Here is a 25,593-nt window from a genome sequence, read left to right as displayed (position 1 = left end):
CTTTTGTATAACTTGACCTTCCCTCCTAGATTGTAAGCTCTGACGAGCAGGGCTCTCTGATTCCCCCGTATTGTATTGTAAGTGTACTGTCTGCCCTGATGTTGTAAAGCACTGCGTAAACTGTCGGCGCTATGTAAATCCTGTATGATAACAAAAAAAAGCACTTGTGGGTTTAACCAGTTATTTTTTTTTGTACAATTCTCCTTTAATGGGGCGTGGCAAGGGATGTGTCCTAGGCCTGCATACTTTTGCTGATGGGTGTCCCTCATTCCCATCTCAAAAAGTTGGGAGGTAGCCTGTGGACATTAAAGGGGAGGGCCAGCTGGGAAAAAAAAAGTAAAAGCAGGTAGCTTCAAACACTAGCTGCTGACTTATAATAAGCACACTTACCTGTCCCGGGTGCCCGCAATGTCGGGCGCCCAAGGCCGACCATCCCTCGGATCTTGGGTCCCAGCGCTGCCATTCCAACTAAGGGAAACAGGCAGTGGAGCCTTGCGGCTTCACTGCCCATTTACTACTGCACAGCGCTTTGTGAATGGGGTGCGCTGTGTTCTGGGACACACACACAGTTCCCACAACACACTGCGCCCCATTCACTAGAAGACGACGTGAAGAGGAGAAGACTGAAGATCACCGTGGAATAGGAAGAGGCAGATTAGGACGATCTGCCTAGCAACAGGCATTTCTGGTGAATTAAAAAAAAAAATGTCCTCCAATTTTTTTATTTTTTATTATTATAGTGGCCCTCCACTTTAAGTATTTATTGGTCAGATCGTCACTTCCATTGCACAATCTGATGGGTAGTGGTAATCTGATGGAACACTGGCCAGGAATATTCCCTGTATTTCATTGTAAATAGAATAGAATCCCTGCACAGCAGACACACGCAGTGCACGCTCCAGCACACAAACTCCTAACCATGTGGTGCTCAGATCACGTGAAGACGATTCGAGTATCACAGATTAGACCATAAAGTGTCCTCTACAGATAGTCTTCCATAAAATGTCGCCGTTTCCCTTATCAGCATTTTTTTTATACAGCGGCAGCCATTTTTCCGGAGACACTTTCCTCCCGTAATGTGAAGACAAATGTTGGCGATTACATTTGGGATAGACCATTACCCATACGGGGGTGTGCCCGGCACACAATAGTCACCACGGTCATAGATATTGGAGTGAGTTGAGGTCACCCGTTCCCATTTATCAGCCCGGAATTGTTCTATAGAACACCACAGAGCACATCCCAATCCCGCTATCAGATCACATTGCCTTCTTCATCCCGAATGGGGACAAATAAAGCCAATCACGGCTACATAACAACGCTGTACATTTCTCTATCGCAGCGCGTCGTTCAAATACGAGGAGAAGAAACGACACATTGATTGAATTATACCCGCACCCCCCTCCTCAGGACTGTACCAAGTGCGCGTTACTCATGCCTCGATGGATTCTGGGATGACCGGACCTGACCCAAGTGACGTCAGAGGGGTGTACGAATTTGTATTTAAGGATTTAGTAACTCTTATATTAAACTGTCACCTATGTGACTCCCTGGGCCGCTCGTATTCCTGTGCTCTAAATAAGGGTTAGTGAATTCCCCTAGGCGAGTTATGAATAAATTAGGCGGAAGCTAGAAGTGTAATCCTCCTCCCCCGTCATTGTTGAAGGTGGTAGAGTCCGGGGGTCTGGCAGTATCTCGGCGCGGGGACGGTGCTTAGCTCCAGCTTTCTTCCTCCGGTGTGGTGTCCGCTCAGTGTGTGCGGTGATCGGCCTCTGTGGTGACATGTCGGTGGCCTTTGCAGCTCCCCGGCAGCGGGGGAAGGGGGAGATAACCCCGGCTGCCATCCAGAAGGTGAGACACAAAGGAGGGACGATTGTTATCGGGGGGTCTGGTCACACACACTACCTATGGGACATGAGGATAGAGGGGGGATGGGCTCAGCTGAGCGTGTAGGTTTATCCTGTGAGTGGAGATCCCAACTTTATTTATATCTGCAGAATAAAGACATCTCAGAGCAGCCTTTCCCTCCATAGCAAGACAGGGGTACAGGAGGACCCCACACTGACATCTCAGAGCAGCCTTTCTCTCCATAGACTGGGGTGCAAGAGGACCCCACACTGACATCTCAGAGCAGCCTTTCTCTCCATAGACTGGGGTGCAAGAGGACCCCACACTGACCTCTCAGAGCAGCCTTTACCTCCATAGCAAGACAGGGGTACAGGAGGACCCCACACTGACATCTCAGAGCAGCCTTTACCTCCATAGCAAGACAGGGGTACAGGAGGACCCCACACTGACATCTCAGAGCAGCCTTTACCTCCATAGCAAGACAGGGGTACAGGAGGACCCCACACTGACATCTCAGCAGCCTTTCTCTCCATAGACAGGGGTGCAAGAGGACCCCACACTGACATCCCACAGCAGCCTTTCTTTGCATAGACAGGGGTGCAAGAGGACCCCACACTGACATCTCAGCAGCCTTTCTCTCCATAGACAGGGGTGCAAGAGGACCCCACACTGACATCTCAGCAGCCTTTCTCTCCATAGACAGGGGTGCAAGAGGACCCCACACTGACATCCCACAGCAGCCTTTCTCTGCATAGACAGACAGGTGTACAGGAGGACTCCACACTGACATCTCAGAGCAGCCTTTCCCTCCATAGACAGGGGTACAGAAGGGTCCCAGCCCCTAGGGTTGTGTACCCCTGATCCTGTTCTCCACAGCCTTCTTCATACTTGCTGGAAACCCTGACCAAACCTAACTCTAGCATTGACTACTTTGGCCCTGGAAGATTTGGCTGCTCAATGACCAGGCTAATTTCTCAAGTCCTATTTCAGGATGGCACCCTGAAAGTTGAGTGGTCCCACCTGACAGGAAACACAATCAGCAACGAAGTTAAAACCCCCTACCCTCCCTGTGCTCCTGGGTTCTTGATTGTGTTTCCCCACAGCGAAATTAAAAGACCCGAAGCTGTGGGCTGATGTTCTCCCCCTGGGAGCCGGGCTTGTGAAGCTTTTGGGTCCGGTAGGGCTTGCCCTTCCAGGGGGGTCTCCCCATTTTCGGCAGATTTGGGAAGAGCCACCATAAGGAGCTAGTGGTCAGGTCTCCCTCGGGGGGGCTGGTTGCGGCATACCCTTGACTCCTGCAGAGGGTTGTGGGGATGGCTAGCAGTGAGGGATGACGCAGTTCGGCTGGGCTGAGAGGATTCAGTGTCACCTTGCCAGATACAGGAAGAGTAATGACGTCGCCATGCCTCCCCGGGTTACTCCAGGTCTGGGGCTTCAGAAAAATGGCAGCGGCGTTCTGAGCTGGGAGCAGAGTTCTCACCGACGGTGGAGCAGGTGTCCACATCCTGCCCTTACCTCATTATCACCTGACTCTTACTCCTGCGGGGCATAGCAAGGGCATTGTTTTCTAACTAGCATAAGTGTCTTTTTATAGGGGAGGACGGTACCGCCCAGGTGGTCGCCAGCCATTCTAAAGCCCCTTCCCGCTCTAGATGCGGATATTGTGATAAATTACCACAGTATCACACATTTTTGTTGCAAGTGTATCCACAAGCTAGCGGGGGGGGGGAACATCTTTGGTTATGGAAGACTTTCTCTCCGTTCAGTCGGAGTTGCTGACAACCCTTAAAGCTTTCCAAGCAACCCTCAAGGCTAGGGACCCTGAACCCCACACTAGCAGAGAGGGTTCTTCTTCCCAGGGGGGCTTCTCCTCTAACAGAGCAGACATAGTTGTCCGGAAACCCCTGAGACCTCTCCCAACTCAGGACTCGGAGGAGGCTGAATCCCCCGATCAGAGTGGTTCTGATGAGGGCATTAAGGACAGTCAGGAGAAGGCAGAGGAGGACTCTAGACCAGGCAAACATCTGATGATATGGAAGGCCTTCTTAGGGCAGTGTATACGTCAGAAAAGATTCAGGAACCTGCAGCACAGGTGTCTGCACAAGATGAGATGCATAGAGGTTTGGTTAAGCCCCAATCCAATCCAGTCCTCCCGATCCACCAGGCCCTTAGAGGAAGTAAACCCTGATGGGTTTACTTCTTATTTGCCTCCCTGGAAAGGTAAAGCATAACTATGCATCGCATAGTAGCCCATTATGTGTCGCTTACCTGACACATTGGCCAGTTGTCCCCTGTAGTACGGTGTGTCCATCTTCTTCCGGGTATGGCTGCTCGGGCCACTCACAGCGCTGGAGCAGCAATGATGTCACTCCCGCGCATGCGCACGGGAGCTGCCACTAACAGCATATCGCAGTTGGCAGCGGCATGCTGCTAACGGTGATAGTGCGCATGCGCTGTAGACAGCAGTGCCTGTCTTTTAGTAAATATCTCCTAAACCATGTAGGTTTTGGAAATATTACTTGGACCTACAGCCTTAATCTAGGCTTACCTGTAGGTGATAGTGGTTTGTAAGGGTTTACAACCACTTTAAGGATATCATTCTGAGGGCGTTGAAGGAACCTGTGTCGTGAACCTCAGTCCAAACAAGTCTTGGACTTTTTAGAGGTGATTGGTAAGGCAGTAGCCTACCTGGCAGATGCAGCAGTCAAAACTGTGTACGACCACCAAAACCGGTGCCCTTTTGAATTTCATAAGGAGAGCTTTGTCGGTCAAGACCTGCGATGGGAACAACAACTTCTAAGACTCAGCTGTGTGGTCTTCCATTCGAGGGTCCCTGCTCTTCCGCACTGGTTTGGATCAGGCCCTTTCTAGGTCTACTGAGGGGCAAGAAGTTTCCCATAAAACATAAGCAGGAGAGGGGGAATTTTTATTTATTTATTTTCTTCTTCTTCGAGGGCCCTCATGCTAAAAACCGGTTTAGAGATAAAAAGGAAGGTACAGTTACCAGGCACTGGGGGGGTCAGTAAAGGCAAGCAGAATCTCTCCGACCTGGCCAAAGTAGTGAGTACCTTGGAGTCCCTGAGGTGGATTTTCAGCCAGGAAAAGTCCTTGCTGGTTCCTGCCCAGACCAAGGTCTATCTAGGATTCAATAGCACAGAAGCTTGTTTTGCCCCAGGGAAAGGTAAAGGGCCTCATTGTGGCAGTAGCATCCCTTCTAGAATTAGAAGAGGTCTCTTACAGAAGGGTCATGAGAATTCTCGGGTTGATGACATCCTGTATCCCACGGGCTCAGTTCCCTTCCAGGACTCTCCAGCAATTCCTCCTATTCTCCTGGGACGGGAAAGGAGGAATGCTGGACAACGGGGTTCCCCTTCTAGGAAGGGTGAAGAAGTCTCTGCAGTGGTGGCTCAGAGGGGTGGGGGGGGCCCCTTTTGGGGCCAACTCCAACCCTTGAGGGCAACTGCAGGTGCTTTTTGGGGGGGGGGGCCCACTTGGAGGAACTACGAGCCTAGGGCTCCTGGAGCCAAGCCCAGTGCGCTTTCTCCAACTTCTGGAAACTCCTCGGGTCAGAGAGGCCTTTGGGGAAAGAATAAATGGCAAGGCAGTTCAGATCCTTTCTGACAACGCAACCACGGTGGCCTTTCTGAATCATCAGGGAGGCACCAGTTCTTGCTCTCTTCTAGCTCTGGAACTCCTGGAGTCCCCTCTATCTCAGCAGTACATGTAAAGGGGGGCATACAATGTCTGCAGGCAAAAAGATCGAAGAGGCACGCTCTCTCGCCCAAGTTTGGGACTTCCGCTTGGCATATGCCGCCCCCCCCTTAGCTTCTGCAGTATCCTCTGTATCAGAACCAACACTGATTTAGTCCCTTGGACAAATAATTAAAAAAAATATATATCCACACCCCTGAGTATGTTACTCAATGTAAAATTGCAAAGACTACAGTACATAATATCAAAAGATTTGGAGAAATCTCTGTGCGCAAGGCCAAAACGCATTATTGGCTGCTTATGGTCTTCGGGCCCTCACGGCATTGCATTAAAGCGGAGGTCCACCCTAAAGTGGAGCTTCCGCTCATTGGAACCCTCCAGGTATCTGTACAGTACAGGTATCTGCACCCACTTCCGGCGTAGATTCTGCAGAAGCTATGCCCCTTTTCGAAGGTCCCCCGCTGCCTTCTGGGAAACACACGGATCCCGGAGACAGCGGGGACCATCCTTATTGCGCAGCGCGACTCGCGCATGCGCAGTAGGGAACCGGGAAATGAAGCCGCAAGGCTCCACTTCCTGATTCCCATACCAAAGATGTCGGCGGCAGCACTCGAGAGATCGGCTTTGGGTGCTGACATCGCGAGCACGCTGGGCGGGTAAGTGTCATTATTTTAAGTCAGCAGCTGCAGTATTTGTAGTTGCTGGCTTAAAAAAAAAAAAAAAAAAAACGGCAGACTCCCGCTTTAAAGAAGTCCAGCCTGGGCTTCTTCTAAGGGTCACAGGAGTGCAATTAGTTTTTGCACTCCTGTGATCCGTTTTCAGCAGAGAGAGGTCTGAAGTCCATTCTCTGCTGACATCACCAAGTTCAGTCCAGGCACCGCATCATTGTGGCTTCAGAAGTCTGGATCTGCCAGGTGCCTGCACTGATGGCAGTCGCAGTCTCTCAGTGAGCCGCAAAGACAGCTGCTCCAGTGAGAGTGCAATAGCAGAGCTGCTGATTAATACTTCCAAAAATCGCTATCCTCGAACACCCTTCGCCATGCCACCTAAAAGTGAAAGCTAAAGCTCTATCATGCAAAGAAGAAGCCATATCTGAACATGATCCCGAAACGTTGCCATCTTTTCTCGGCCAAATCTAATCTAAAATGGTCTGTGGAAAACTGTGGTCAGAACAATCAATGTTTGGCGTTCTTTTCTCAAAGAATATGGCTCCATTCACACCTAACCGAAACGCGAGTGGAATCGCAATTTGAACTCGCTCCAAATAGCGAGATGCTTGTGCGATACCGTTACTTCTTAATGGCACCTCAATCTCGGCAGTGTTTTGCCACGTGATAAATCATGGTACGGGAGTTTTTTTTTTTTTTTGAGCAACGGCATCACACGGTATGATTTATCCGCCCGCGATTCGCATTGCTCAGGTTTCAACAGAGCCTAGGGAGAGGGGCTTTCTGTCTTATCAATGCTCATTTCAAAAGCCTGCATCTCTGATGGTATAGGGCAGTGATGGCGAACCTTGGCACCCCAGCTGTTTTGAAACTACATTTCCCATGATGCTCAACTACACTGCAGAGTGCATCATGGGGAAATGCAGTTCCAAAACTTTTGGGGTGCCAAGGTTCTCCATCACTGGTATAGGGGTACATTAGTGTGTATGGAATGAGCAGCTTGCACATCTGGAAAGGCACCATCAATTCTAAAAGATATATGTAGATTTTAGAGCAGCATATGCTCCCATCCAAACAATGTCATTTTCAAGAGAGGCCTTGCATGTTTCTGCAGGACAATGCTAAACTGCATCTATGATAAAAGCATGGCTGTTTGAGTCCGAGTCCTCAACAGGCCTACCTGCAGTCAAGACCTTTAATTCAAAATATGAAAATTTCGGGCTAGCCCAGCCCCTCTGGGGTAACCTCAATCTGCCGCACTTTGGAACAATCCTGGACCCACAGGTGTGGGTGCGATTCGGTATAAAGAGACGCTGAGGGACATTATGCCGACGGGCACTTTATTGTCACTTCACCAGCTGACCCATACCCATGCATTGCCTGGATGGATATATTTTCGTTACGCCCAACTAAGACATGCTGCTAGGGCCCAGTTCCCCAACCCCCGACCCTGCAGCTAGACCCGTTGGAAGATCTCTTCACGGGTGGGGGTCTTAAAAAGCCCTTGTCTGCCCTGTACAGTACCATTCTCTCAAGATGGGCACATTTTGGAATAGGTGGAAGGCTGATATCCCAGCACTGGAGTGGGAGGATTGTCTAGAGCAGGGTGACAAGCTCATCCAAACAAAATTTCTGCATAGTCTATCACACTCCGGTGCGTCTGCCCAAAATCTACCCCAACAGAGATCCCCACTGCAAATCACATTTGGGAACATATATGCATATGTTTTGGGAAGGCCCTCGGCTGTCTCAATTCTGGTCTGATATTTTTGAACAACTAAACATCCGGCTTGGGCTGTCCGTTCCCAAGACCCCTGAGTTGGCCCTGCTGGGTATCCACGAAAACGAACAAAGATCTCGCCATAACAAATTGTTGGTTTCATACCTCATTTTCTACGCCAAAAAGGAAATGCTATACAGATGGACCTCCTCTGCCCCTCCCAGTGCGGTTTTGTGGGAAAAAGGTGTCAATGCTATCTTGCCACTCTATAAGCTAACATACCTTAGTCATGGCTGTCCATAGAAATTCGATAAAGTATGGACCTCTAACTGAAATGGGTCCTTTTCCCCCCCTTTTTCCAGCCCCCTTTCTTCCTCCCCCTTCTCCCTTCCCCTATCCGTACTTAATTTCCTTACTGACTATCAGTTTATGAGCAATACGAAACATTCCTTACTTCCTCCTGTATTAATGACATGATGTATGACTTAATAGTGCTAATTTCCACTGTATGCTAGTTGAAATGCCAAATGTGTAAACACCTTAAGGCCCCTTTCACACTGATGTTCCGTTCAGGCCCACCTGTCAGTTTTTCAGGGGGACCTGAACGGATGCTCCATAGAGCTCTATGGAGTGTCGGATGTCAGCGGTGACATGTCCGCTGACATCCGACCCGCTCCGATCTCCGATATTTTTCCATCCGTCTGCGGATCGGATCGGGTGACGACGGGCACTGCGGTCCGTCGTCATCCGATCTCCCATAGGGGAGAGCGGCGCTGTGACAGGTCTGTCCCTGCGCAGTGTGCAGAGACGGACCTGTCATTTCCCTGCTCAGCGGGGATCGACGGAGTGATCCCCGCTGAGCAAACGGATATCCACGGGGCGGATCAGAACTGATCCGCCCTGTGTGAAAGGACCCGAAGTGTTGTATTATACCTAATTCACAACATTAATGTACTTTTGCCCTCTATTCATTATCGTTGTACTGTATATATATTTTTTTCCCAATAAAGCACTCCTGATTGTTAAAAAAAATAAATAAAAAATAAAAAATTCAAGATGTACCCAATATTTTCAAAGACTCTGGACTGTCGAGCAGTTAAATTCCTTCCTATATCACACAAGAATTGGACAACATTCCTCTCTAAAAACTTCAACAAAGGGGTCTCCTCAGTTCCCAGACATTTTACAGAGTGTTGGTAAAAGAAGAGGGGATGCTACAACCTTGTAAACCTGGTTCAGTTCCAACTTTTTTGAGTTGTTACTGCCATACATTTCAAAATTACCTAGTTGTTTCTTTAACCCCTTCACGCCCCTGCTATAGCCAAGACTGTTACAGCACAGGCCTTAATTGCTGGGAGGGAGTCCATATACATCCTCCCGTGCATGAGCTGCCTGCGCACCCCCCGCTGTGTACCTGTGACCTACCCTGGGTTCGGGGAGTTAATGAGACTCAGCTGATCATAGATTGGAGTAAGGGGCCGACAGTGTGAGGAGAAAATAAGCCCAGGTCACCAGCTTCTGTCAGAGGGACATGGGTTTCCGAACGCGGAGACCGGCCGCCTTATCCGTGCCCATTATTGCCTCACCATCAGTGCTGCCTCATCAGTGCACATCAATGAAGGAGAAAAATTAGTTGTTTGCAAAATTTTATATATATATATTTTTATATTTGGTCTCTGTGTTTGTTTTAGCAAAAAAATTAAAACCCCAGTGGTGATTAAATACCACCAAAAGAAAGCTCTATTTGTGCGAGAAAAAAAAATGATAAAAAATAATTTTGGTTACAGTGTAGCATGACCACACAATTGTCATTCAAGGTGTGACAGTGATGAAAGCTGAAAATGTGAATATATATTAATTTTTTTTTTCTGGATTTTGTGTTTCCTGCATCTTTGCAGTAATATCTTGTGAAATGCAAAAAATTGAAACTACCACTATTTTTATTCTATAGGGTGTCTGCTTTCAGAAAATACACTATATTGTCAGAAGTATTGGGACACCTGCCTTTACACGCACATGAAATTTAAAGAGGAAGTAAACCCTGATGAGTTTACTTCCTCTTTCATTCCCTGCAAAGGTAAAGCATAATGGACTACTATGCATTTATGTGTCACTTACCTGACACAGGAGCCAGCGAAGTCACTGCTGTCCCCTGTAGTCCGGCGCATCCATCTTCTCGGTGGGTCTCGCTGCTCCACCGCATGAGCACAGGAGCCGCCACGCGCGTAGACAGCGGTGCCTGTTTTTCGGCAAATATCTCCTAAACCGTGTAGGTTTAGGAGATGTATTTCTTGGACCTACAGGTAAGCCTTAATCTAGGCTTACCTGTAGGTCAAAGTGTGTTGTAAGGGTTTACAACCACTTTAATGGCGTCTTAGTCTGTAGCGTTGAATATTGAGTTGGCTCACCCTTTGCAGCTATAACAGCTTCAACTCTTCTGAGAAGGCTGTCCACAAGGTTTAGGTGTGTTTGACCATTCTTCTGGAAGCACATTTGCGAGGTCAAGCACTGATGCTGGATGAGAAGGCCAGGCTCGCAGTCTCCGTTCTAATTCATCCCAAAGGTCTACTATCGGGTTGAGGTCAGGACTCTGTGCAGGCCAGTCAAGTTCCTCCACCCCAAACTTGCTTATCCATGTCTTTATTGGCCTTGCTTTGTTCACTGCCATGCAGTCATGTTGGAGTTAGTATTAATTTAAAAAAACCTACTGCCTTTTCAACCACTTTAATGAAGTTAAAACAAGGGGTGAAGTACATAAGATTCACAATATGGGGCATGTGCAGCGCCATGAAGAATCGCCTTTGTCTAGAGGTATTCATGGATTGCCTACATATGTACCTATCTCCATCCAAGGGAACACCTGAGGTTGGATGCACAAGCGGGAATTTGCACTAGCTCATGCTTTCCTTTTGACAGCCCTTCTAAGAAAGGTGATCAAGAAAGTCATTCAATATGGAAAAATGCAGATTTGACCTGCTTGCTCACCAATGGCTAAGGAGGGCTGTCCTGGTTCTCAGGAACGATCGAAGTTCTAAACGGGAGGGATTTCTTGTCACAGCAGCAATTCCTACATCATTTTCAGGAGTTGCAACTGGCAGCCGGGTTCCTAAATGGAATATACTTAAAACGGAACTAAACCCATCAAATTTAACAGTTTCTCTAAATCAAACAGACTAACATGGCAGCTTCCTTGTCTGTAAAGGATAGTAGGATTTAGTGAAGCACTGTGAGATCAACCTCCTATCTAGTCAAGATCAAGCCTTTTAGGACGAAAGTGATTTAGGCAGTGATCCTACTCTAGCTAACATCTTGCTAGTCTTTCTAATAAGTCAGTACTTTGCAGAACCACCTTTAGTTGCAATTACAGCTCCAAATCTTTTTGGGGATGTCTCTACCAGCATTGCACATCTAGAGAGTGACCTTTTTGCCCATTCTTCTCTGCAAAATAGCTCAAGCTTTCTCAGATTGGATTGAAAACTCACACAAATCCCTGTTCTGGCTCTCGTGATCGTGGGTGGCGATCGCGCCTGCCGGCAACATGCATCAGGTTCCCTGGCGTGCAGCGTGCTCGCCTGCTATGTCTCTTAAAGAAGCCACCGTACATATACAGCAATTTGTGCCGTATATGTACAGGAGCTGGTTGGCAAGTGAGGGATCTTAAAATGCACCCCCACTTCTTCTTCTACTTTTTGGATTTCGCAGTGCAGTGCCTCTATCTCCCAAAAAAGTATGTATTGTTAAATTGTGGATTAGCTTTGGATTGTTGGATAGGCTTGCCCAAGTTCTAACTTCCATTAAATGTTAATTTGAGTATGAAGTTCGACAACCTTCTGGAGTATGTGTAGTGACAGCATTGGGGGTACGCCATTGTGTGTGTGTGTGTGTGTGTGTGTGTGTGTGTGTGTGTGTGTGTTTTTAGAAAAAAAAAAAAAATTATGCCCAAATTAGTGGTTTATCCAGTAAAAGTGTGCTGCATGCTCTGTCTGCTCAAATTATGGGCCTATTTAAACTTGTATGTTGGTGTAACATGCACGCTGTTTTGCGTGTCTATATTGAATATAGCAGTGTACCCACGCTACACCGTACCACAACTTATGACGATGCGCAGCATTGAAAAAATTTGCTTGTGTACGTTTTTGAATGATCTTTGGTATAATGGCAAATGAATGGGACTGTCTTGATTTAATGCATATGTAGGCCACTTTCACACTGAGGCGCTTAACTAGTGTTTTAGCGCTAAAAATATCACCTGTAAAGTACCTCTCCTGTCACTCCAGTGTGAAAGCCCAAGTGCTTTCACACTGGAATGGTGTGCTTGTGGGACATTAAAAAAAAGTCCTGCAAGCTGCATCTTTTGGGCGCTTTAGGAGTGGTGTATATGCCACTCCTAAAACTCACTGACCATTGAAATCAGTGGGCAGCGCCTGAAAAGTGTACCTGTGCTTTGTGGGTGCTATTAACCCCTTCATCGAACACTAGCGGGAGGCTAAAATCGACCCACTAGGGCCCGAAAACCGCAGCTAAAAATCGTAGCGTTTTTACCCCCTACGCCCCAGTGTGAAAGTGCCCTAACGTGTCAGTGTCCTGTAGCACAGTATTTGCAAATGGTATTTCATAGGTTATAGTTTTTGTTCTTTTTCATGTATGTTTCCAGATGTTAACTTTACAGTTTTGCTTTACAGATGTTGGATGAAAATAATCACCTAATTCAGTGTATTATGGACTATCAGAACAAAGGAAAAACTTCTGAATGTTCACAGTAAGTAAAATGAAACAATCTTCCTGCTTCATAACAGTAATGTTTTTCTGCCTATCAATCCTTTTGTAGCACCCTGTGCCCATTGCTTCTTCTGGTGGTAAGAGGAAAGCATGTAATGATGCAATGCTACTCTGCAGCATTTTCTTATCTCAGGGCAGGTATAAGCCATGGTTTCTTAACACAGTGGGTGAGTATTGCTGGGAGAACTGTTTTTTGTTAACTCTTTTTTAAGATTTTTTTTTTTTTTTCTTAACTGTTCTCTACATTGCTATGGTTATTTATTTTCCATTGCGTCCATGGCCATCTTCAGGCTGGTTTTTGACATGCTGCATCCAGACCTAGCTGGGCTGGTTGTTGCAGGGATAGCCTGTAAGCAATCATCAGTCACTGGGTTCAACATAGGGCGATTTTCAAGACTTTGTTTTGATAGTTGTCTGTCAGCACAGGGTCCAATTCAGCGTGCTTTGTTTCAGTTCTTGCCTGTAGACTCAGTGAATAGGCTAGTAGGACCAAGCACCAGGAATTGCCTAAACTGCATAGGTTGCTGGGTGCATTTTAAAAGTCCTGTTTCCCAGTGTAGAGCAGTGAAATGTGTCCCATTTCATAGAATCAAGGAACAGTCTTCCCGGTGCAAACCCTGCTTGCAAAAGACCATGTGGATCTTCAGTCTGTTTTTGCTGCCTACCTATAATGACTTCGGTCACCTCCGACACTCTGACCCACATATGCTGCCAGCTAACCCACATCTTTAGAGCCATCAGCCGTTGGGACACTGTCTGATTCTGAGTGTCTCCAGTCTTTGAGTGATCAGCTTCTCCCTGAGGAGTTGCAGTTCACTCCCAAGTTAAGAAACTTTCAGTTTTTATCAATACAATGCACACCAGTCTGAAACGAGATCAGCTTGTTTCTACCAGTCCGGTTTCCAGTCTTGGTTCCTTTATGCCGCGTACACGATTGGAATTCTGGCCGGAAAAAGACAGATGAGAGCTTTTCATCGGAAAATGCGACCGCGTGTATGCTCCATTTTAGCTGTCCGAATTTCCGCCAGCCAAAAATTGATAGCATGTTCTCAATTTTCCAGACGGAAAAACTTTCTATCGGTAATTTCGATCGTGTGTGTGTGCAATTCCGACACGCCAAAAATCACGCATGCTCAGAATCAACTACGAGACAGAAGCTATTGGCTACTGGCTATTGAACTTCCTTTTTCTAGTCACGTCGTATGTGTTGTACATCACCGCGTTTTATAAATGATTGGAATTTGATGTGACCGTGTGTAGGCAAGACGGCTTGAGCTGAATTCCGTCGGGAAAACCATCAGAGCTTTTTCCGACGAGAATTCCGATCGTGTGTACGCGGCATTGGAGCCCCTAAGGCCGCAAAAATTTTCCCATTGCACCCATTGTTTCAGCTCTTTCTCTACGCTGCTTCCCCCCCCCCAGGCACTTTTTTAGTTTTGTTTGGACAGGATTTTGTACAAAAGTGGTCTGCGCCCACTTTGGATCTATCCGTGTTGAGTCTTGACAAAGAGACTACCTTTCATTAGAGGATGCACCTATGTTTAAGGGCCAAAGTGATAAGCAGTCGTAGGCTCTTTCTAAGTCCTGTTATACCTGGCTCTTAAGCCCATTTTAGCTGTGACTTTACTGTCCCAAATCATGAATGACTGGTTTCATTTATGGGATAAAACCACATACGCTGTTTGAAAATTTGTTAGAGGAAAAACTTTCCATTCCGTTCCTTTGCATTTTTTCATGACTCTGGTTGAATATGAATGTTGATTTTTACCTCCTCCAGTGATTAGAAATTTGAAAAATTTTCTTAAAACAAACATTTTCTAACTAGTTTCTATATTTGTATGGCCAGCATTAGATGACCAACTGCTGATGGATCAGTCGGAGTGGGCTCTGTATGTGACTTTGACTGTCCAGATACTACATTCACGTGGATGGTTCCTGAATCTTCAGGAGCTCATTTGTAGTATCTAGGACTAGTCCTTGACACAGCTCATGCTAGAGCATTTCTTCTACAGGAGGAAGTTCATACTTCAGATTCAAACTCTCTCCAGTCCAAGAGTCATGTGATTCTCCTCTTTTGCATGAAAGTCTTGGGCCTGATTTTGGCCTCCTTCAAGGCAGTTAATTGCCCAGTTTCCCTTCAAGTTCTACAATGCAACATTCTTTCATCCTGGGCCAAGTTGGTCAAGTCCATGGAAGCACCAATTTGTTTGGAACAGAGGATCAGATTGTCCTTGGTCTGGTGGCTAGGAAATCTAATTCTGGAATTGGGGAAGTCTTTCGTTACCATCATCTGGAAGATCCTTTGCAACAGATGCCAACCTGTTGGGCCGGAGAGGAGTCTTGGGGAGGTAATGGAGGCTGGGGAGTCACCCTCTCAGTTTAGAAGACTTGGTCATTGGAGGAATCTCGTCTTTTGATCAACTCTTCAGCATCAGATGATCTGTCTGCTTTTTTTGCAGTGCTGAGCCATTCTGTTGGTAGGTTATTGACCCAGATTGTTGGACTCCACCACCGTGGGGAAGTACATCAGTCATAATTGAGGAACCTCAAATCTCGCTGCAGCAAGGAAGGAGAGGTAGATTGAATCTTCTCCTGGGCAGAATCTCATGTTCCTGCCTTGTTCGCCATGTACACCCCAGGCATAAACAATTGGAAGGCAGACTTCCTCAGCCTACAGCGCCTGGACCTGGGCAGTTGACCTTACACCCTTTGGACTACCTGAATGTGAAGACTTTGTGTCTCAGTAATTGAGAAAGAAAATACATTTTTGTACTTAACATAAAATCCTTTTCTTGGAGTCCATTTAGATTTGGGGGGGTCCCATCCCTCTGTTTTTACGATTATGCTATCAGTTTTTCTACAAAACACAGGCATGCTGGTAGTAAGAGGGATTGGGTTATCCTTGTCTAATCCTTCTTTAGGAGGTAGTATAATCCAAAGGTAAACACATTTGTTTTTACAGGGAGTACATTTGGGTTTTTATTTTTATTTTTTATTTTGTTTGGTAAATTCTTACCATAATCTGCAGGTATGCACATGAACCAATATGAAACGCACATACCTCCTAGAGTCCCCTCTCAACAATGCAGTTTCTGCTCCCCTTCAACTCTTCTATTTTCTTGGGTCTTCCTGAAGGCCTTCCACTTTGGCAGGCCATGAATGATGTAATATCTTCACATCCAGAACCCAGCTTTTAGCTCGCCATCTGAAATGTGTAGATGTATTGTCCTCATTGGGATTCAAAGTAAGGAATGCAGAGCTGCAAGGTGGAAGTTCTAACAACTACGCCACCGATGTCTGCTACTGCACCATGGAGAGATGAATGCACTGATACATTGGTCTTATTGGAAGCCAGTCCCACCAATCTATAGCCTGGACTGAGAGCTATCTGGAACAGTGCTTTGTGCTTTGAGTGCATAAACAACGGCCACCCAGTGGCACATCATTAAAGCGGAGGTCCACCCTAAAATGGACCTTCCGCTCATCGGATTCCTCCCCCCCTCCGGCGCCACAATTGGCACCTTTCAGGGGGGAGGGGGGTGGGGGGTGCAGTTACCTGGATAATCCAGGTAACTGCACCCACTTCCGGGCTAGCTCTCTGCGGAAAGGGGCGTACATTACGCCCCTTTCCGCAAGTGCCCGCCCCCTTCCGCGAGTGCCCCGCTGCCTGCTGGCAAACACACAGATCCCAGAGGCAGCGGGGACCGTCCTCATTGCGCAGCGCGGCTCGCGCATGCGCAGTAGGGAACCGGGAAATGAAGCCGAAAGGCTCAATTTCCTGATTCCCATACCCAAGATGGCGGCGGCAGCACTCGAGTGTCGATCTAGAGATCGGCTTCGGGTGCCGACATCGCGGGCGTGCTGGACAGGTAAGTGTCACTATTTTAAAAGTCAGCAGCTGCAGTATTTGTAGCTGCTGACTTTAAAAAAAAAAAAAACGCGGAGTCCCGGCGGACTCCCGCTGCCATTCTTTTGCCACCATGTGTGTTGGGCAGTCGCAAAGGGGTTGGTTATATTTCAGTTTCCCACAGACATGGAAATGTTTCCTTTGCTAGACAAAATGTAATGTAAATGTAGAAAAATGTAAAGGGGGGAATAAAAAGATCAGCGCTAGACAAATTCTAGCCACTTGCAATAGAGGAAAAACACACACTTCAAATAAACTAAAAAAAAAAAAAAAAAAAAAATTGCAGTGCTAATAGTGGTGTGGTCAACAAATGATTTAGGAACAATATTCCTGCTATGGACAGTCAAAACGTTAGTGAAGACCCACAATGAGTAGAAATGGTCCATAAACAATGTGCAATATCCCTTCATGTGTATGAAAATGGAAGAAATGGCCACTCACCAAAGAGGAATACTGTCTCAACTAAGAGAACAGCTCACTCATTTTGGGGACCACAAGTGCCAATATGATTCTTCAAAGGGAGCCCACTCTTGGTACTAGATGTTAACACCTTCTCCACATCATTCCATAATCTGCAAAAAAGAACTCCTAGTGTAGTAAATTATATACCCTTAACCCAAAAAGAAGGTACACCCATGATGGTGACACAGTATTGAATCAGTGCATCACTCCATCTTCCGCCACATGCAATGCAAACTCACCCAAGGGAGTGTAAAAACACACGAAAAGTGGCCCAATCAGCACAACCAGGCTAATTGGATGAATTGCACCAGTGTCTCCAGTGTTCACTTAATCCAGGACTTGCAGTATACAGATGTTGGGAGACACTCAGCCGCTCTCGGCGCAACATGATACCAGTTAAATAGGGGAAAAAAACTGTATCATAGTATAATATTGTTTATTAATACATGATACAATATCAGAGCATCTAAAGTTATTATTTTTTTTTTTATATTGTTTAAAAAAAAAAATCACTTGTCACTCGCATGTGACTTCACGCAAGTGGCACCACCCAACACATTTCCAGCCAATGCTTGCCTTCCGTTCCTCTGATAGACACATTACCATACTTTTCCTCTCCTCTGGTCCCTGGCTCTACAATAAATGCAAGCTGATGAGACACACTTTATAAATAAACTTTGATCAATGTGCTCTGTATAGCAAGTCATGTTCACCTCATTTAATGTTGAGGTCTGTTGCAGGTTAGGTTTAAAGCGCAAGCAAATAAAAACCACTAAGGTAGCGCTGATCCAGAGTGGTGAATTATAAAGGGTAACAACCGTGTTCATAATCATGGTTTATTGGCCAATGTAAAAAGTATGTGGTAAGTCAAACAGAAGATGGAGCCGTGTAGGCAAGAAAGTTAGTCAGCCAAACAATGTGTAATAAATAAATGCCCTGTGGACACCTGCACTCACAGGGGCTGTGACCTTCATTCAGGAGCCTATAGGATGGATGGATGGCTGTACCACCTCCACCGATGCAAGGAATAGGATGCTGTGGGCACCCCAGGGGTTCGGAGGTGCCTGTGGACATCCATCCAGATGTAAAAGCCCAGGATCATGGCCAGATATCCAGGGGACAAAGCATGAGCCCCGGGATCTCCGGATCACAGCCCAGGAAGAAGATGCCAGCTCCGTTCCCAGATGATCTGAGGTTTGGTGCATTGCCAGTGTGAAACCGGGGGCACCGACAACACCGTGATTCCCGGGTCTCTGGACAACAGAGCTCCTCACCAGCCGTGTCCAACAACACAGAAATGGGCGGGCTCCAACCGACTAGTGATGTGACACAGGAACAGGGGGAGGAGAGAAAAGGAAACTAAGGAGACGTCTAAAAAATGCTGGAGTTTGAACAGTGTAGGACTGCAGGTTTCAGGGATTAACCCTTTCTTCAGATCACACGTTCAGGAGCCAGCAGGAAACTAGATAATAGTAATATATATGGGGGCGGGGCAGCCAATGCATCCACCTCCAATAGCCCATAGTCATTTAAAATATTTAACATGATTAATACTAAGAGAATAATAAAAAAAATTGTGGTAATAAAAAATAAAAGCGATTAATATAAGACACTAAGAAACATGGGCAAAGGAACCATACATAATGAAGGTAATAAGGATGGGAACTGAACACCAGACAGGGAGTAAAGCTCATGAATCAAGAGTGTGGGTGTCCAGTTCTTCCGTTCAACCCATGGGCAGAACTAATTGAACTTGTAGGTTCAAATGGTTTCCCTTTTTAGATGGTAATGAGAATCTTTCATTATCAGTAAGTGACTCCTTGAGGGTGTGTTCAACGGCCAATAAGGATGAGCTCAGGCATGTTCACACAGCCCACGTGCAGGGCCCGCCAGGAATTCAGCGCTGCGCTAATCACAGGCAGCGAGACATTGTCCCAATGTACGGCTGCAGAGATCGGGATCCCATTGCCTGTGATTAGCGCAGCACAGTGCTGACTTCCTGGCAGGCTCTGCACATGGGCTGTGCAAACATGCCGGAGCTCATCCTTATTGGCCGTTGAACACACCAGGCCAATACTGTCAAAGCTTTGGGATCTCTTCCATGGCACTGGGAAAAGTTACGCGGAACACTGTTTTGATGCCTTTTTGGATAAATCTTTTGTGTTCCCCAACTCTAGTACGTAGCTTGCTTATGGTCTGACCCACATATAAATTTCACCGACATTTCAGAACACAAACTACAAATTGGGTTAAACACGTAATGACCTGTCGTATAACATAAACCTTGCCAGCCAAGTCTGTAATCGAAGGATGATCATGGGGAATGGATTGACGAGTGAGACAGCCTCTTTCTGCGTTGAAGGTGGCAACACGATTATCAAAATAACCTCTAATATCTGTCCGTCAGACAAAGGTTTGGAGATACTGGGGGCAACCATGTGGGGTGTGTGTGTGTGGGTTTTTCTTTATTTTATTTTTTTCTTTCTTTCTTGCGGGCCCTTCTAAAAACCACTTGGGGTGCCTCTGGGAGCAGATATACCAGTGTTTTGATAACCTTGGCAATTCTTCTGAAGATATTATTGAAGAACCCTGTAATAAATCTAACAGCCTATTTAGATTAAGTATTTATTGTGTGTGTGTGTGTTTTTTTTTTTTGTCAGGGAATTATTTCAGACAAGATTGTGAAGGCTCTATAAGGAGATCCTGAGGATACCATGTTTCCTAAAGTTCTCAGTCATAATCTGACTCTGAAGGATATAATCCTCCAGGTTTGGAACAGTTCCCTTTTTAACCTAACAAATTCTACCTTTTGGGTATATTATTTTGCCAAGCCGGGTGGTGGCAACTATCAAAATGAAGATCAGTTACCCGCAATCTGCTTGGACTGGTTCCTGGTGTGAATGTAATCTGCATCATGAAACCGTTCCAGATCCAGGAAAACAAAACAATCAGGGTCCACAACATGAGTAAAACTGAAGTCAGGATCCTGGGCCTTTACATCTGGATAGATGTCCACAGGTACTTCCGGACCCCTGGGGTGCCTGCAGAATCATATTTCTTGGAGGTGGGCCAGCCAGCCAGCCATCCATCCTACAGGCTCCCAAGTGAGTGTCACAGCCACTGTGAGTGCAGGTGTCCACAGGGCATTTATTTTATGACACATTGTTTGGCTGATTAACTTTCTTGCCTACACGGCTCCACCTTCTGTTTGATTTGCAACATACTTTTTATATTGGCCAATAAACCATGATTATGAACACGGTTGTTACCCTTTATAATTCACCACTCTGGATCAGCGCTACCTTAGTTGTTTTTATTTGCTTATTCTCATCTCGTCTATTGGGTCGGTGCAGCAGCCAGGGTTTGGTACTTTTTAAGGCTTCCTGGGTTTCCCAACTTTTTTTTTTTTTTTTTTTTTTTTTTGCGCCTGGATCTCTCTCTCTCTGGATTTTTTTTTTTTTTTTTTTTTTTTTTTTTTTTTAAAGCTGTAGTAAACCATACACTATCTATATCTATATATTTTTTTTTTTTTTTTTAAACCCTGTAAGACAGTTGCATAATGTGCATCGCATGCTAGCATGTGTTGTCTGGACGCTCCACAATGACGTCCCTTTCCACTTGTGTGTGGGAGTCAAGGACCACGGCATGGAGTGCTGAAGGGTATGTGACTTCACCGGCTGCATGCAGTGTAAATCTCTCTTAAACAGTTCAAATTTAGGAGGTATTCGCACAGTATCTACAGGTAAGCCTTTTATTTTTTTTTTATTATATTTTTTTTTTTTTTTTTTTTTTTTTTTTTTAGGCTTACGTGTAGATACAACTGTAAAAATAAAAAAGGGGGGGGGGGTTTCTTCCACTTTAAAAATACTCCATCGAACACTAAACCCTTTTTTTTTTGTTTTGTTTTTGTTTTGTTTTGTTTTGTTTTGTTTATGGTTTCCCAAAATGGTTGCATTTGACCACTTTGCGCCCTCCCTATAGCCGAAAGACGGCTACAGAGCGGACGCTAACTGCCTGGACGTCCTCCTTTTTACTTCCCCTCTGCGCGCCGCCGTGGGCGCACATCGGGGAAGTTCTGTGCTGGCTGTGTCCCTCTGACACAGCCAGTCACAGATCGCTGTAAACGGCCAATCACAGCGGCCGTTTACAGCGTGATCTGCATGTCCAATGAGAGATGATCTCATATGTAAAACATATGAGATAATCTCTCAACGCCGCTCTCCCTCCTCACACACAGCGTGTGAGAAGGGAGAGATGAATGGCTGCAGCGCCCGTAAGTTTAAAAAAAAAAAAGAAAAAAAAAAGTGTCATCCTCGCCAGTGCCACTTGTTAGTGCCACGTATCGGTGCCATCTGTCATCGGTGTCACGTGTCAGTGTCCTGGTGCTCCAGGGCCTTCAAAAGTGTAATAGGTAGTCAACAAGTTAGAAGTGTAATTTATGCTCCTAGAACACATGATGGCGCTCCCTGCATGTTGGGCCTCTGTATGTGGCCAGGCTGTGAAAAAGTCCCACACATGTGGTATTGTAATACTCAGGAGTAGCAGAATTTTTTTGGGGGTGTCATTTGTGGTATACACATGCCATGTGAGAGAAATAACCTATTTACAATGACAATTTTGTGGGGGGAAAAAAAAAATCTTTTGCAAAGAATTGTGGGGAAAAAATTACAACATCAAAAACCTCACCATACCTCTTACTAAATACCTTGGAATGTTTACTTTCCAAAAAGGGGTCATTTGGGGGGTATTTGTACTTTCCTGGCTTGTTCGGGTCACAAGAAATGAGATGTGATCAATTTTGTATGATTCGCACCACAGCTTGTAGACTCTCTAACTTTCACAAAGACCAAATAATATCCACTAATTTGGGTTATTTTTACCAAAGATATGTAGCAGTATAAATTGTGGCCAAAATTTATGAAGAAAAATTAATAATTTGCATAATTTTGTCACAAACAAATATGCGTTTATTTTTTTTCCCCTAAATTTTCTGTCTTTTTTTTTTTTTTTTTTCCATTTATAGCGCAAAAAATAAAAACCCCAGAGGTGATCAAATACCAAAAGAGAGCTCTATTTGTGGGAAAAAGAGGACAAAAAATTTGTTTGGGTACAGTGTTGTATGACTGAGTAATTGTCATTCAAAGTGTGAGAGCACCGAAAGCTGAAAATTGGTCTGGGCAGGAGGGGTGTTTAAGTGCCCAGTAGGCAAGTGGTTAAGATATGCCGTGAATGATAACTCACAGCTGCTCGTTCTCTCAAACAGACTGTCAAGCTATAACACAGCTGTTGTCATTGCTGATCACATGTGCAGCACCAGAACGGATCAGAGACCAAGATGGTCTCTTCCTCAGCTGTAAAGTATAGAAGGGTTTAGTTTCGCTTTAGAAAGTTTTGAAAACATCCCTTAGCAATGTTAATGCTGCGGTAACATGGTTTTATTTCTTTTACCATAATAGGTACACTTAGGGCATTGGTTCTCAACCTAAGGGTCGGGACCCCCTTGTGTTCAAATGACGATTTGCCATGGGTCACCGAATCCTAGGCTGTTCCTGAAGCCCGCACCACTCTCCCAGCCTTTTCTCAGCCGCCCAGCTGTGCTGTTCCTGGAGCCCACAGCTGCCAAGTTGAGTTTAGTTCATGGCATGGCTGGGGGGCAGAGACTAGAGGTCAGCTGACTGGTGAGGAATGTGAAGTGAGAGGGGCTGGAGGAGACCCGATTTCGGCATAGGTGTCACTGCTGCGAGACACCACAGAGCTGGAGACGCAGTGAGTAACACTACCTGTGATTAGAGTTGCCATTAAAAGTCCACACTACAGTTCTCGGATCAGCAGACCTTGATCAAGAGCACCTAAGTTGGCTAAGAACGCCCGCCCACCAAGGAGTAAGAGAAGGAATAAAAATAGAGAATACATGGAAGGGGGAGGAACTAAGATAAAGGGAGCGAGAATAAGAGAACAAGAAAGATGGCTAGAGAGAGAGGGATGGGGGGGAAAAAAACAAGAAATTAGGATGGAGATAAAAGGGGAAAGAAAGGAGAACAAATAGAGTGCTACATCCTAAAATTTACCATAAGGGGTTTTAATACTGTACAAGTGGAAGGTACTTGGGAATGCTAAATGTCCATGGGTTAGGAACGCAAATTAATAAAAAAAATTTTTTTTTTTTACTGTCGGGTCCCCACAACTTGGGAAATTTTATCAAGGGGTCAAGTTGAGAACCATTGACTTAGAGTGTAGAAGTAGAAAAGTAATTATGACATTTTTTATTTATTTTTATTCTGATCTCTTTTTTTTTTTTTTTTTTTTTCCTAGGTATCAGCAAATGTTGCACACAAATTTGGTTTACTTGGCCACCATTGCAGACTCCAATCAAAATATGCAACCTTTATTACCAGCAGTAAGTTATGTACTGTGAGATGATATTAATAAACACACAAGTTGTCTCTTCTAAATGCCACATATAGCTCTAACATTTTATCCTGATAAATTTTACAGATGAATACTGTTGAGACTTTGTGACTGCAGCTGCTAGAATGTAGCTGAAGCTGAATGGTCTCTTGGCCACTGTCAGTAGGCAGAAAATGCTCACTGATTGGTTGACTATGATATCCCTCTCCTAGCTGCAAACAGTTGTTCTAAAGCTGCCTATCTCTACTGCACCTACTGCTCTTAACTGACATGGTCCGACACGCCTCCTCCTGGTATGTTCAATCACCATAGAGCAGTGGAGAAAAGAACTGAAAAATGCAGTTTTACTGCATGAAAATGTTTTAAAGGTAATCTGAAAATTATCCAGACAGAGAAAAAAGAAGAATCTCTTTATAGTGGAATTCTAGCTTTTGTATAGGATGGGAAAATGTTAGATGCTCAATGTTTGTCCCCCGTAGGGAGAGTTTACCTATAGTAATTGTGTGTGTGTGTGTGTGTGTGTGTGTGTGTGTGTGTGTGTGTGTGTGTGTATAATATATATATTTATCTCTCTTGCCCCTTTCCCTAGGGAAAGCTCCCTAATGAGAGACCGCAATTAAGAGAGAGAAGAGGTTCTTTTTTATAGGGAAACAAAAAAAAATTCAAGTTCAATTTTAATCAAGATATGGGGCTTTTTGTTTAAATTTGAAGTTTTATTAATAATTTTTATTTTAAACGTATAGACAACAAAAATGTAGGAGTACCTTTATGTTAATGTGTACTTAATGAGGAGTTTCCCTTCAGAAAAAAAAATTAAAAGTCAGCAGCTATAAATACTGCAGCTGCTGACTTTTAATAATCGGACACTTGCCTGTCCCAGGGTCCAGCGATGCGGGGGAACGAAGCTCGTGTCACCCTCCTCTTGGCAGCACCGGCATTGCAACTGTGGGCACCCGACTTTGGCTTCACAGCCGGGCACCCACTGTGCATGCGCAAGCGGCGCCTTGATTGGCCGTGCAGTCATCTGGGACCTGTCACGTGTCCCAGATGACTGACAGGAGGGAGGGGGCGGAGCTGAGTCCTTCCTGTGCCTAGGGGAAGTGACGTCAGGTGCTGGGCACTGAAGGAGGCAGACTACGAGGGACCCCCTAGCAACAGGCTTTTAGAGGTGAGTTAAATTATTTTTATTTTCCTCCAATTTTTTTTTTTTTTTTTTTTAGGAATTTTAAGTTCTTCTTCTCCTTCTTCTCCTTCTCCTTCTTCTCCTTCTTCTTCTCCTTCTTCTTCTCCTTCTTCTCCTTCTTCTTCTTCTCCTTCTCCTTCTTCTTCTTCTTCTCCTTCTTCTTCTTCTTCTTCTTCTCCTTCTTCTTCTTCTTCTCCTTCTTCTTCTTCTTCTTCTCCTCATGGAGGAAAAAAAAACCCTGTAAGACTAAGGCATAATGAGCTAGTATGCATGGCATACTATTATTCATGGCATGGGGCTCAGAAGGAACCGTACCTGTGGCTGTTCCTTCAGAGCGTATTCGCCAGTGATGTCATTGGCTGCATGTAATGTAAATATCTCCTAAACGGTACACGTTTTTAGGAGATATTTTCACTACCTATAGGTAAGCCTTATAATAGGCTTACCTATAGGTAAATGTACGCAGAGGAAGTTTACTTCCTCTTTAAATCGGTTGTAAACCCTTACCAATTTTACTGACAGATAAGCCTATAATAAGGCTTACATGTAGGTACCGTGAATATCTCGTAAACTTGCACCGTTTAGGAGATCTTCACTGTATCAGCATGTGCCGCCGTCATCTGCACATGTACACTGAAGAAATGTCTCGCTCGTTCCATTCCTTCAGATGCTGTGCCGTTACCGGTGGCTCCCACGAGTGTGCATGGGAGTGACATCATTGCAGCTCTGGCCAATCACAGCACTGGAGCCCAAAAATAATTTTATGGGAGACTTGTCGCCGGCCACAATGGCATGTCGGGACCTCTGCGGGGGCTTTGATCTAAGCTAAGTATTTCATAATGAGCTAGTATCCTATGTATTCTAGCTCGTTATGCCTTTGTCTTGCCTTTTTGTCTTGCAGGGTTTT

At 45.4% G+C, this 25,593-nt stretch overlaps 1 protein-coding gene across 4 annotated transcripts in view; it reads left to right on the top strand.

The window, feature by feature from the left end:
* The first annotated feature begins 1,532 nt into the window (after window positions 1–1,532).
* SS18 (SS18 subunit of BAF chromatin remodeling complex) overlaps window positions 1,533–25,593 on the top strand; it is a 76,944-nt gene continuing 52,883 nt past the window's right edge. The window contains exons 1-3 of one of the 4 annotated variants that reach the window (XM_077492595.1): window positions 1,533–1,851; window positions 12,630–12,706; window positions 23,408–23,492. In XM_077492595.1, the coding sequence (XP_077348721.1) occupies window positions 1,783–1,851; window positions 12,630–12,706; window positions 23,408–23,492 (231 nt within the window). In that variant the 5' untranslated portion in view covers window positions 1,533–1,782. The remainder of the gene's footprint in view (window positions 1,852–12,629; window positions 12,707–23,407; window positions 23,493–25,593) is intronic. The other 3 variants (XM_077492598.1, XM_077492596.1, XM_077492597.1) reach the window with 3 other exon arrangements.

Source organism: Lithobates pipiens, unplaced genomic scaffold, assembly GCF_037356315.1.
Source record: "Lithobates pipiens isolate NorthernLeopardFrog02 unplaced genomic scaffold, aLitPip1_a1.2 Scaffold_19, whole genome shotgun sequence".
Classification (NCBI taxonomy): Eukaryota; Metazoa; Chordata; class Amphibia; order Anura; family Ranidae; genus Lithobates; species Lithobates pipiens.
The sequence above is the reverse complement of the archived record's forward strand: the minus strand, read 5'-3'. Positions and strand labels throughout refer to the sequence as shown.